Source organism: Danio aesculapii, chromosome 15 (assembly GCF_903798145.1).
Source record: "Danio aesculapii chromosome 15, fDanAes4.1, whole genome shotgun sequence".
NCBI classification, from domain to species: Eukaryota; Metazoa; Chordata; class Actinopteri; order Cypriniformes; family Danionidae; genus Danio; species Danio aesculapii.
The window spans coordinates 26,794,307-26,808,394 of record NC_079449.1 but is presented as its reverse complement, the minus strand read 5'-3'; the positions used below and the strand labels follow the sequence as shown (position 1 = coordinate 26,808,394).

General features: G+C 39.2%; 1 protein-coding gene across 1 annotated transcript in view; it reads right to left on the bottom strand.

Moving 5' to 3' along the window:
• Window positions 1–2,074: 2,074 nt before the first annotated feature.
• sik2b (salt-inducible kinase 2b) overlaps window positions 2,075–14,088 on the bottom strand; it is a 60,395-nt gene continuing 48,381 nt past the window's right edge. The window contains exons 10-15 of the mRNA XM_056474369.1: window positions 11,394–11,625; window positions 11,016–11,300; window positions 8,574–8,734; window positions 5,606–5,716; window positions 4,725–4,816; window positions 2,075–4,647 (exon numbers count right to left, since the gene is read on the bottom strand). Of these exons, the coding sequence (XP_056330344.1) occupies window positions 4,116–4,647; window positions 4,725–4,816; window positions 5,606–5,716; window positions 8,574–8,734; window positions 11,016–11,300; window positions 11,394–11,625 (1,413 nt within the window). The 3' untranslated portion in view covers window positions 2,075–4,115. The remainder of the gene's footprint in view (window positions 4,648–4,724; window positions 4,817–5,605; window positions 5,717–8,573; window positions 8,735–11,015; window positions 11,301–11,393; window positions 11,626–14,088) is intronic.

The following is a 14,088-nucleotide window of genomic DNA, read 5'->3' as shown; positions in this document are numbered from 1 at the left end:
CAAAACAATCTGATTTAAAATGGCTAAGAGAAATATTTAGTGGTTGTTGATTTCGGGAACAGTGAAAAAAACAACATTTTCTCTGCTTGTGTAATTTGTGAGCATTCTTGTGTGGTGAGCTGTCTGGAAATTTGTTCTTGCCTCATCTGAACGGCTGACTGACTGAGAGAGAAAGAGAAAGCTTACGTGAAAATTGTGAATGAGAACGAGCGAGCTTGGGGTCATGTGAAAGTCCCAGCAGAAGAGGAAGGAACCTCCTTTTGAGAACTAACTCTAACTGCTCATCTCGACACAATAATTGAGAAGTTGTAATGGGCATCAGAAGATTGGTGAGCAGAGATGAACAATGGGGTTTTTGCACACAAACTTTTAATTTCAGTCAGCCAGCCCCAGGGCTTCCGGTAATTGTCATCCCATACAAAATGGCCTACTGCGATCTTTACCGCCTGGCTGAGATGCAATATAAAGTGAGTATCAGACCAAGCACTGGATTAAATGATCATTTTCCATGCCATGTCTTTTAAAAATGGAAATTAACTTTACACCAGTATTTTCAATCGAATTTTTGCGCTAGCCTGCTGCTAATGATGGTGTCTGCGTTTAAACAGTCTTTCATTTCCTTTTACGCTTTAACAACCAAATGGATGCTTACGTCTATTTAACTGATTATATTTTAATGACAGTACAACACTGATGCTGTAAAGGAACCTTATTAAATTAAAACAATCACATAAATCTTTCACCGGAAGTTCATCATTGGCTGGAAAAACACTAGCTGTGCATATTAAAACACAGCCCATTAAAACCACAACCTGCCTCAGAAGCAAAAACATATTTATCTTAAATACTTTGATTTTAAAAGTAAACACAGCCTGCACAATTTCAATTGAAATAAAAAAAGACAATATTAGTAAACCGTCAAGTGCAAGATGCCGTTTTGTTCAACCGTCAGTTTTGAGGCTGAGACTTGAGAGGTCATCAAGCCCGTCTGATAGAGGCACGGGTTCATCCATTTTACATATCTCAGTTGAAGCGGATTATTTGACAACAAAACTGCCCGAGTCTCCGATCAGGACTGGAATCTTCTACAACTTCTTTAGGCCTGTGCACGCGCACAGGTGCACACCAACTAGCAAAACAGCAGGAAAGAACGCGTCATCCATCCATCCATCCAAACAAACAAAAACGCCTCGGCTCTCGTGTTCATTTTTTTTGAGTTTGACGCACTGCTTAACCTGGGCCATACTAACAATGAAAAAAGCACATTTATTCACGTGTCTGGAGCTGCAGGAGTTACAGTAAACGTGGTGTCGCCCATGCAAGCACAAAGCGAACACACACTCCTGACGACGACAAAGATGCACTGAGGCGAGAATGTGAACTGTTCGTTATTCTGTCTGAACCAAAAAGCTGTATGATGAACGCTACAGCTACAACGAAAATGTGGTTCAAAGAAATTGTGGAGAGGAACTGCAGTTGAAATGGGATTCATTGGTGAGTTTAATTTCTTAATTTTCTTTATCGCAAGTCCGTTATAAGCTCACGCATTCACTCACCTGTTACAACCGCGTTGGCAAGAATGCAGAGAAAAAACACCCTGAAGATAAACGCGAGCCTTAATATTTATAGGTATACAGACAGATATGTCGATGAGTTGTTTCCCAGCAAGCAATTTTTGTTTTAAAAGACGTCTAATAGATGTCTAAAAGACGTCTAAACAGTCGTCTTGGCTATGGCTAAATTTGGGCTGTCAGTGAAAACCTAATAGACGTCTAAGAATAGGCCAAAACTAGTCGTCAAATAAACAGAAATGAATGACTACACGTATATAACGACTGGTCTAGTTTTGGGCTTTTCTTAGATGTCTTACATTTTCACTGACAGTCCAAGTTTAGCCTTGTTTTAGCCGAGCTGTCTACGTTTAAAAGTCTATTAGACGTCTAATAAACATAAAATTGTTTGCTGGGTTATCACTCCCGTAAATAAGTGTGTGTACACATTATTATAGACTTAATGGGCCCACAGGTCTAAAAACCATATTGTGCTTTAGTGTCAATAAATACACACAAAACTCTTTTTTCAATATTTTTTTATTTTAACAGCACATTAGCTTATGTGTGGTCAACAACCATGAAGGTAAATGTAGATTGTAGGATGCCTAAGGAATGGTGCTCGCCAACAAGGAGGTGTGATTATGATATGGCAACACATTCACTAATCTGTTCTTTCTGAACTATTCATAAGAAATATTGCTATTAATACTTTTCAACGGCATATACTGATCTGACTGACCAAAAAGAAAAGCACTGTTACAAAGCTGACAAAGAAGCTCCGAACTCCACACGGTGGGGTTATACAGGAACACTTCTGAGGGGACTTTGGTTTTGTACCTTTGTAAAACCTGGGTCTACATCCTGTAACAATACCAACAGAATCAAACCGATAAACAAACTCATTACAGAATAATCCACCCAAAAATGAACATTCTGCCATCATCTACTCACCCTCGTGTCATTTCAATAATACCTTTATGGTACTTTTGCATCTGTTTTGATGCCATAAAGTGTTTCATAGAAGAAAGCATACAGATTTGGGTCAACATGATGAGGGAGAGTAAACGAAGACAGAATGTTCATATTTAGGTGGACTATTTCTTTAAGATCTTAACTTAAAAGAACGAAGAAAAAGGCACACGGAACACTAGTATCACATTAAATACAAAATTGGTTGCATTTTGAAAGCACTTAAATGTTCTAACCCCTACGTTACACAAAACAATCACTACCTCGCGCTCTCTCTTTATCCTTCTGTGAGAGAGCGCTGGCTAGAGCCTGGAAAGAGATGAATTTTGTGTCACTTACTTAAGGAAACTAGCAGAGCAGGTTCACCTCACCCATCTGCCGTCTCCTCGGCTACATTTCCTTTAGCTTTCTTGTCAAAGTGCTCCAGTATCTTATCTGCATTAATATGTGTTCTGTTACAAAGCCCCCAAATTTTACCATCAATTTGTGGTTCCGATCGTTCTCTGTAATGTTTCTGAAATCTGAGTTTAGTCACAGACTTGTCATTTCAAGTAGAACAGATTTACTAAGTGCTTCTGACAAAAACAGCCTTTTGTTTTCTGTCTTTAATTCAATGAATTGGCCGAACAATCCAGTGTCTTGTGACTAAACGTGAATGCTGATGTTTTCTTTAATGCAAAGGGGAAAAATCCCAGCAAAAATAATTAGGATTGAATTCCCTAAATCAATTAAACACATGCCTACGTCACCCATGAATGCTTCTCATTAATCATCACCATGTAAAGAGAGTCAGATCTGTCATTCCTTCAAGGTGTGCCAATTTGTGTGCCGATTCACAGGAACTGTGATATTAGCAAGCAAAATAACACTGCTGTGGTTCGAGGAGAACTAATTGTTATTCTTAGGGCTTTTAGGATGAGTGTGAGAAGGAAATCCAGTGGGAAATAACAAAAAATCTATCTAAATCACAGCTTCATCCGCAAGTATCTGTGGATTTGGACTTGAGCCGTGCAGAAGAAACATCAGTTGAAAGCAGGTTGATTTCGCGTGGTGTAGTTCCTACTTATGGCTTGTTTTTTTTTTTAGTTCCAGATGAATCAGTATATTGCTTCTCTATTGCCATGTGTTTTAAACTAACATTGCACGTACAGAGTGCACACGACTAGTCTTTCACAAAGTCAGATGCTTTCGAGTGATTTGTTCAGTACAAAACATGTCAATGTTTAATTGTGCTGTCGAGCAGGCTCTGTATTGCAGATCTAGGCTGTCTTTGTGCTACATATGGCGCGTAGCGAGCAGCTCCTATCCTGCGGTCGGCTCCGAGGCGAGAGGAGGTGAGCCGCCAACGTGGCTGGCCCAATCGCCACACCATCCGGCACTCTATTGTGAAAGAGCAGCAGGTGGGACCACTGGAGAACGAGGAGGGAGGTAGGAAGGAGTTTCGTAGAAGTATAAAGATTACAAGCTCACGTTCGCCCTAACCTAAACGTCCAACTTACAAAACTCGATCCATCCCTGTGACGTCATCTCATGCGTCAATTCATCCCGTAGTGAGTCAGATATCAAGGTAATACTGGTTATTCGAGTCTCAGCTTAGTTCACCAGCACAAAACCGTGCTGAGAATCCACCGTCTCCATCATTTCGCTGTCCAGAAATGGGTCGCCCAATGCCAGGCCTTCATAGCCAGCTGTGCCAACCTCTGCTGGTGGAGGCAGCTGCCCTGGATCAAGAGGGTAGTCGTATTGCTCCGGGTACAGTGCTTCTCCTGATGGCGTGTGGCTTGGGTCACAGGGTGGATAGGTGTAGTTGAGGGGTTCAGGCTGTTGCAGTTGAGCGGAGTAGCTTTGTGGTAGAGGCTGCAGCTGAGGGTAATAGGTTTCATACGCTAGGGCTTCTGGGTTGGGCTCCATTAGGGAGCCAAGTGGCTGTGCGTGTGCAAACGTAGGTGAGCTCTGCGGCTGCTGATGTGCTGGTGCTAGTGAACCCTGCGGCTGAGGTGGGGCTCCGGAGTCCTGGTGGCCCATGGTTGCACAGGGACCAAAAGGGTCCTCCACAATGTGCATCTGGTTGAAGTAGGCCTGCATTTGGGATTGTTTCTGCAGATACAGACGTTTCTGTTGCAGCCTGCGAATCAAACAGAAGGGGTTTAATAGATGGATCGCTGGTTTCACATCAAGAGAGACCAAAGTAAGGTGTAGCACCTGTGTTCCTGCAGCTGCTGCTCCAGACTGCGAGGAGTTTCTTTGCAGAACATCTGACAACTGCTGGGGCTGTTGGCCATCAGTGTGGCGTTCTGCACAGAGATGGAGAGCGTCAGGGGTTGTGAAATACAGAGCTGTAGCAATTATCCAGCACTGCCATGAATTTCTTGAGAAATACACAGTGAACTTTTGGCTGTTTGTTTATTTCATTGATAGAGACAGCAGAAAGACGACATTCAATGAAGCGAGCAAAAAAAAAAAAAAAGAGAATATGATCAGAAAATCAGCTACTAACAAAGCTCCAACAGAAGAGAAGTATTGAAAAACAAATTGATGTGTTTGACTCCCACCACAGATCTTCAAATCTGTCTTTGCTAATAATGCTATGCCTATGCTACACACTGTAATTATGTATGCAAAAGTTCTCAAGATACAACCAAAAGTCATTTTTAGTTAAAGTTTTGTTTTTGTTGTCTGACGTTCATATACTTCTATACTTCAAATGAAGTTTGTAATGTTTTGATTCACACAGTAGCTGGTTGGTTCGGTTCATGGCTTACAATGCTTTAATCTTCCATTGCCAGAAATGAATGGGAAAAATACCTCTGTAGCCATGAATAGAACAACACCTATGAACTCTGTTGTGTGGCTGCCAACATGTGGCGGCTATGTGATTGCTAGGGTCCTCTGGGTGGTTGGTATCACAATGCTATATGGTTTCTAGATAGAAAGATTATAATTCTGGGCAGTAGTAATAGAGATACTTGTCTTATTTTGTTGTTACAAAAGTAACTAATATAGACCATTCACCATCAAGTATTTTCTTTAAAGAGCACACGTATCTGAGCTAAAGTGAGTGTTAGCTGCATGATGTGCGTCACCTGTATTATGTGGGGGAGGTACTGCGGCTCCAGACTCTGTCTCCTTGATATTAGAGTGGGGTGTGTTCCACCTGAGCATAGAGCAATGTCAAGCTGGTGACCTCTTTCCTCCTGTACAAACCACACACACACAGAGAGAGAGAGAGAGAGAGAGAAGTCATGTCAGCGCCTCACTAGGCGGCCACATCAGTGTCTGGGCACTCAGATGCATGAATTCATTACTCGGTTATGAAAAGACTGAATAGCTGTTCGTTGACCCAGAGGGGATTCTGGGAAAAAAAACATGCCAGTCTGCTCCAGTAGCTAATCCTCACAATGAGAAATGCTTCTAATGGAAGATCATTTTCACAATATTAGCATAGAAAAATGAACATCATTTAGAGTGCTTTTCTTTTCTTGGACTTCATCTGCACACTGGCGCCTGCTTGTGCTGTTTGCCTACCAGTTATTCCCATCTACATTTACTCATTGAATCATACTAAATCTCTGCCCATGGAGAGCTTGCGCTGGAGCAATGGGCAGCAGTCACCGGCCTGTTACTCAACAATGGCCACATTCAGGGGGCTTACCGGATGGACAGTAAACAACTGACAATTGGCTGCTTCTTCTCCAGCCATTACATAAGTGGGGCTGTCTGTGTGTCAGTAGGGAGGTTAGAAGGGTAATCGAGTTCAGGAAAGGGCATTCAGGCACTCTTTAACCAAAGAAACTTGCAGTATGGCTTGATGATTAATGGAAAACAAGTGAAAAGTAAAATTCAGAACATCCAACAAACTGAATTCCTTATGTTGGTTATTTAGTTTTTTTAAATTCCTGTTCATACTTTCCCCTTAACATACAACTGTTTGTTAATTTTGAGCTGTATGGACACATATAGCCACTGTGCTTGCATCTTTTGCATCATCTCATGCTGAGAGTGGTGTGTTAAATTTGTAATCGGAACAGTATTCTTGTCCCTTGTTTTTGTTCTTCCGATCTCAAATAAACTCACGCTCTGTGTTTCCCACATGTAAAATGAGAGAACGTTAGTCTCTCATACCTCAGATAATTGAAACACTGCATGTAATTGATCCTCCGTTTGGCAGGAATAACACCAAATCAAAGAACTGCTATATAATTCAAAGGTCTTATCCATTACATTCCTCAGCAAATCAGAATGCAGTCAACATGATAGTTAATCCCAACAGACTATCAGTAAGATAGTAGCAGTAATTCCTTTAATTTATTTAGCATTAATTTCAAATATCTATATCCAATGTTATAATGTTATCCTCAATTCTATTAATATCACTAGATCTTTAATTGGAATGAAATACCTCCTTAAATAGAGTGAAATTTACAGCGCTAAACCTTTAATTAACAAAAAATAAATAAATAAATAAAATGTAAATTGATGATAAAACCTTAGTTCAATAATCGTGATCAAGGTAAAGTATTCAGTTAATCGAGGTTTTATCTTTAGGTCCCTAACTTACCAAGCTTCAGGTATTTCACAAGGGAAAAAGTGGAGGTCGAGAAGTTCTTGGAAAACTGGTTCACCTAAACCTGATGATGATGCAACCATTACATCAGTATCCCAGCATTAAGGCGCTCATCCATGACTCGGTGTTCATGAATGCACCGAATTGTATGGAGCAAAGCATCCAGCTCCATTATTGTGCACAGGTCAAGCATTAACTCAACACCCATAGTTCAACTATTTCAACTGTGACCATATTTTCACACAAGCACACTTTTAAACACTACTACACAAATATAATTGTGTGTTTTTAAAAACTATCACTATTAATATAATAAAACAATATTGGCAAATGATTACATTTACGCAATTAACAGACATTTTATTTCCTCTTCCCTCGGCACATATGGTAGAGAGAAATTGTGTTCTACAGGTAGTTTGTCAAGCTTGCTCATATGCGTGAAGCACACTATCAATTGCAAGATTGTTTTTCCAAAAACATGGATTGTTGATAAAAGCATTAATCGTTTTTGAAGGAAGTATGTAATTAAACAGTTTTAGTGTTTAAGTCACGTGACCCCACTCTATGAAGGCTGAGGCTGGTTTATACTTCCGTGACCACTTTGCAACACATCTGATCTCTGGTCATGTAGGACAATGGACCCATTCTTGAGCCTTACTTTGCATTGCTCTGACGAAGATTGTAAGCTGCGCCAAAGATGCCTTAAGACGGCATATTTTTCTTTACATTAAATTTATTATTTACATTAAAATATTAATTACAGAAGATGCAAGAAATGCACTGCTTAAAATATTATTTACAGGATATGCAAGTAAAAGAGATATGGCTTATTTTCTACTTTTAATATGAAAAACACTGAAAATAATTAATTTTGTTTGCAAAAGTGCAAGTTATTTAGGCAATATGTGCTTTAATTTCAGTTGTTCAACACTGATGCTCAACAAATAATCATAGATAGTAGATAGTGTGTGTTTCCTTTAATTCTTTTAAAATCAAGTATTATAATATTCTTATATTGATTATTGCTGTTAGTGATTTCTGAGAATGAGTGAATGTATTGAAATTCTGAAAGGACTGTAGCCAAGAAAAAAAGTACATCCCAACGTCACAGAATTCTGTTATTGAAGGGTTTTATATAATGTTCTGTAAAAACAGTTAATCTCCTATTTACATAAGAGGATTTGCACATGTGCAGAAGTCAGCACTGAGCAAAACTCCAGCATGTTGATGATGGCCATCGTATCAAAATAAATGAATGATTATTAAAATGAACAGGAAATTACCAGTGCCTTTTTATTTTTGGGTAAACAAACTAATTTGCCTGCATGTCATTTGCTTCATTGTCTTTTGAGTTTATAAAGAACAAAAAAAAGAAGATAGATGTTTTAAATACACCTGTTCTGCTGCCTGATTGTAAGGGATACTACAAAACAAATGACAGCTTAACTCAAATCTGTGTTTTCTAGAATGTCTCCTGGTGGACTAACCTGTAGTGCAGGGTCCAGTAAGCCATGTGGATGGGCCTGAGGGCTCAGCATCCCCAGGGATGGGGTTTCTCCAGAGCCCATCTGCTCGTACACCTTATTTAGCTCCAGGATGCCTTTGGTACGTGCCAGATTCTGTAGGTGCTGTCTAAAGGCCACAAAGCCTACACAGAGAGAGGATTAAGATTATGAATAATAGCAGTGTTATTTCCGAATGATTTACAGATCATCAGATGATGTTCTGCCCTCAGTGTCTACATCCATGTGTGGTCATGTATTTTCAGATGGGAGTGTCAGAACTGAGGAAGTGACTCTCGTTCCCTGAAGCCCACACCACCTCTGACTGCTCCGGTGCACTACTACCACGTGACCTCACTTAACATGGCTAATCAGTCTATTTCAGGACAAGATATGTCCAGGCAGGGACATATCTTGCACATTAAAATGCCGTTTGGTGGCTCTTGACTCCTCTGCTGTCTAACGAAAGAGGGTAGATGGGTTGATTCTCGGGTTATTTTAGGGCTTCAAGTGATTAAGGGTAATTATTCAGGCCACAGGATGAGAGAACTCAATAGGACCGACTTGGCCTAATCTTCAAAGCGTTCTCTGATTCACTCAATGAATCATCTGACAGGGGGTGGCGCATTTAGAGGAGGAAAACAAGAGAGAAACAGGGAGGGAGGGAAAGGGTGTGAAAATAATAATAATAAGTGTGAGAAAATGAGAAGGAAGAGTAGAGAAATGTATTACTTTTTAATATTTTTTTATATCTAATGCACATACAACAGTACAAATGTTAAAATGACTGTGATTACTAGTGAGCGTGTAAAATTTTACACTTGTTAAGAAAATTATTGAACATTTTGTAATGTTTTTTATTTCTAATTTTGAACCATTTTTAAAATAGAAATAATATTTCCAGCTGACAAATGTCACATGATTCTTCAGGAATTATAATCATTCTAAGATGCTGAAGAAATGTTTCTTGTGATTCTGTTAGCTGCTAAATATTTTATTAATATTTTAGACTTTTATTTCAGTATGGGTTTTACTTTTGCAATCCTCCTCTCATCTTTCACTTGCAGCAAAGTAACGGTTTGAGGGTGCATATGCCAAGCATATCTCGCCCCAGGCTATCAAACTGATGTCATTCCAGAGCAGAAGCAAATGCTTAGGTTTTGATTAAAAACTGTTTACTTTCAGTGTAGGGCAGAGATGCCCGAACTAGGGTCTGCGGGTCAAAGTTGAGCCCCCCCCATGCCATCTGAGAATGGTTTAGAAGATATTTCAAATTTAATGTAACCTTATACTTGTTTGTTTTATTGTTAAGCTTCAATCTGAAATTAAATGTTTTAATGTAAATGGTGTAAATTAATGAGATTTTGTTTAAAATGTACACATGATGGAGATAGGACAATGCAGAGACTTTGGTGAGCGAATCAAGCCAAAGACTAATTTTGCTTGACTAGTGTCACGATCACCAGAGATCGCTGGAAAATATTCAGACTCACACGAACATCAATCCTGTCTTATAATGGACTACAAAATCCAGCCATGCACCACACACACAACCGGATCCAGGTCCTGACTGATTACACCCTCACAGCTGATGCTGCTCAATGATGACTACACACACATATATTTAGCTCACTTTGAGACACTCATTGCTGAGTCTTGTTATCTGTTTTGTGACATTACAACATGCTTTCCTTTGTCTTGCTTTGCCTTGTTTATCTGTTTATCCCTGTTTGCTTCCTGCCTTGTGACCATCTGCCTGTTATTTTGACTATGACTCTGGATTGCCCTTATACATCTGTTTGCTCCTGTGTTGACCATTGCTTACCTGACCTCTCTAATAAACCTGCATTTGGATCCGCACCCCTGCTGTCAGTGTCACATCCCCGTTACAACTAGTGTATTCAGCATTGAACTCCACTATGTTATAAATGTGATAGTTTAAGTTATACTGTTAAAGTTATACTGCATTAGTTAACACGATTCAAAGTAATGCTTTCTGTTTTTTTTAATGTTAATAAATTAATTAGGAAATTACCCATGACGATTTTAATGTAAAATAGTTTGGTATACTTATCTTTGGCCAACGGCTATCAGTGAGATTTGACTTTTGGCCCTTCATTCGAAAACGTTTGGGCACCCCTGGTGTAGGGACTAATTGTTCCAAAACAATGCGCTAGCGAAATGTTGTAAATTTTGACTCCATCCAAACTTTGAACATCAGTGAACATAATCTCACTTAGGGCTGCACAATATATTATTTCTACATCGACACTGCAACTGTCCAATATTCACTACTGTTAGAATCCCTCCCCACAAAACTATGAACAGTTTATTTCATTTGTATCTTTATTCTACTGCATTTGTTCATACTTGTAATTAGATTTTTGTAATACCATTTATTAATGAATTATATTTTATGCCCCTCACCTTGTGTGAGTGATGTGTCTGAAGCCCTGCGGCCCTCTCTGAAGCTGATGGGAGAGCGGTTGTGCGTCTCTCTCCTCTGGGTGCTCAGTGCCTGCATTGTGGGATTCGCAGGCCGAGCGCTGATAAACGGTGGAGTCAAGCGGGTGACTGGTGTGTTGGCCAGGACCACCTCATTAAGAGAGGGCCCGTCTTCAAGCAGACTGAGGTCACTGTGCATGGAGCCCATATCATACTCTGAGTCCACGCTACCCAGAGAGGGGTTATGACCCATGCTGAACAGTTTACCTGGGTAAAGAACAGGATGACATGCTTAATAAAGCACTGTAGAATTGTTGCATTAGCATTGGCAGCATTAGTTTACCAATAAGCAACACTGACCTCCACTTGTCATGATCCCTGGCTGGTTGGTGACCTCAGATAGTGTGTGTCTGCGCTGACCAAAGCGGGTTGTCTGGTAGGCGTTGAAGACGTGGGTATGATCATCCTCTGTGTCTGGCTCCTCTGTTTCGATACCCTCATCTATAGACGTCTCCATCATGTTGCTGGGGGATGAAGCACTGGATTTGCGAACGGCCACGGGGGGCAGGGGGTCCAGCATGCAGCCGTTGATCTGCAAAACAATGTAAAGGTCTTTAAATATCTTGTGTTATGAAAATAAAGGTAATTATGAGTAGGCTATTATTATTGTTATTCTCAAACATATGGTAAACGACACTAATAATATTAGGCTTATGAGTAGGCCTACTGTTGGTTAAAATCCTTAATTTTGTATAGACTTGGAATGGTGGACTTGAATAGACTTTCAGTTTATCCTGGTTGTTAATGCACAATAAAGTGATGGCATCAGGAAACAACTATTCATAATTCTTAAGTTGAATTATGTTTGAGATATAATGCTTGCAATCTGTCATTGACAAAATAATTAGACCATTTTTTTCACTGGCAAAATCAGACATTTGTCATGATCAGATTCCCTCTTGCATTATATTCAACATTATATAGGCTAGAGTAGTTATACTGACACTGTTAAACATTTAATATCATGCACAACACTTTGTGTTCGCTATGAAATAAAAAACGTATTAAATGCTTGTCGTAATCATAACACTAAAATGCGATATGATCATTTAAATGATGTGCGCGCTTTCAGTTTCACTTTCACTGCCGAGTGTGCTCATGTCATGACTGCCATCACTATGATAAAAAACACACACATGCAAATCATACTCCCCAGAACTACCGCTCTGTGCAACAAACTGAACGTTTTTACAGATTTATTACCTGTTATTCACAGCCTGTAAAGGTTTTGTTCACTACATCATTCGCGGGTATGTGAGCGTCCTCTCTGTAGTAAACTACCCTGTGATTTTGTGGCCGCGAATACGTCATTACATTAAGACAGAAATTACATTTTGGATGAATTATACCTTATAAATACATTATGTGACACTTAACACCATTTGGAGGTGCCCATGTTGCTGAGCAACGTTTATAAAACGTATATGTGAAGACTTGTGCGACCACCTTTATGCTTCTCTCCCGACCTTGAAAATACTGTATAATTGGCTGAATCATAGAAATGCTGGATTAAGATCATGTGGGGGATAGAATCGCAATCTTTTTTCAATTTAAAATTGCAGCCCTAGAATAGATTGGAATTTTTTTTTTTTAAAGTTGAAAATTTCATAAAGACTCCAACAGTTGCAAGTAATAAAATGGTTGCATCCACGAGAAAATAGCCCCAATTTTGAAAAGGTCGCAATTAAAGGTTGATATCTTAAAAGATATAACCTCAAATTTTAAGATCAAATGTATCAGTTACCTGAAAACTATCAAATTTGGATATATAAGGTCAACATATATTTAATATTAATGAAAATAGTCACAAATAAGATGTATATTAAGAACATAGTCAAATACTTGTGAATTATTTAGTCACAATTTATGAGAACATAACAATAAAGTAATTTCAAGTTGCACTGTAAGTAAAAGTCACAACTGGGAACTATAAACTAACATTTTTGAGATTTCTTTTAAATGAAAATGTATAAAAACACTTTTGAGGTACAAAGTCATAATTATGTTAGTTTTAACTATGTCACAAAAAGGTGACATCATAAGATAAAACTTTACATGTGGCAAAAATGAAAATGCAATTTGAATACAATTTGGAGACAGTAATATAATAAAAGTCATAATTTCACAATGGAACGTCACAGCTGGAACTGGGAACTAAAAATATATTATTTGGATATATAAATTTGCATTTCCAAGAAGTAAGGATGCATTTGTGAAGAAGTGGTCATTTCTAAAAAAAGCTGTCACATTATAAGATGATGCAAAATTTAAAATAAGCTTGCAATGAAAATGAAAACTTGTATGTTAAACTTAAGTAGAGTTGCAGTGTATATCCAATTCCTATATGCACTTCAAAGTGATTCAGGAGGTGACAACCTTTCAGGATGTTTCTTTTACTTTGGATGAACTCTCATTCACGCTGGTGTTGTACATGAGACATTTCACCAACAAACCTCCCAGCACTGCATTTCTCAAGAACGGGTTCTAATCTCCCATCAGCCCTCATAAGTCACCCGCAGACCCGAGGCACATTTCCACTCAGTCAGCACCACACACACACAAAACTTTACGTGCTATATGATGACAGACTGAACTTCATGAACACATTCCCTAATGATTTGGGGATTGAGCAAGAGTAAACAAAAGCTCTGCAGTCTCTCCCTTTTCGCCTCTTTTTATTGCTCCCTCTCTTTCACTCTTGCTTTTCGCTCAAACGAATAAGTGAGCTGCAGAAGAGGGGGTGGAAGTCTGGAATGCAGGGACAGGAAGTGTGTTTTGGCTGAAAGGGCCGTCAGAGCCTCATGCAGACCGAGTACACTGAGACATGCCATCAAACACATAGACACACACACTGAACTGACATGGATCATCTGGATGAGTTGAGTTTCCTGCAGCCTGCTGGGCCAGGAATTCTGTTAGCCCAACACACAGTTTAAGAACATTAACACATCCTCTCTTCTTTCTTTCCTTTTTTTGTAATTTAGCCCAATATTGT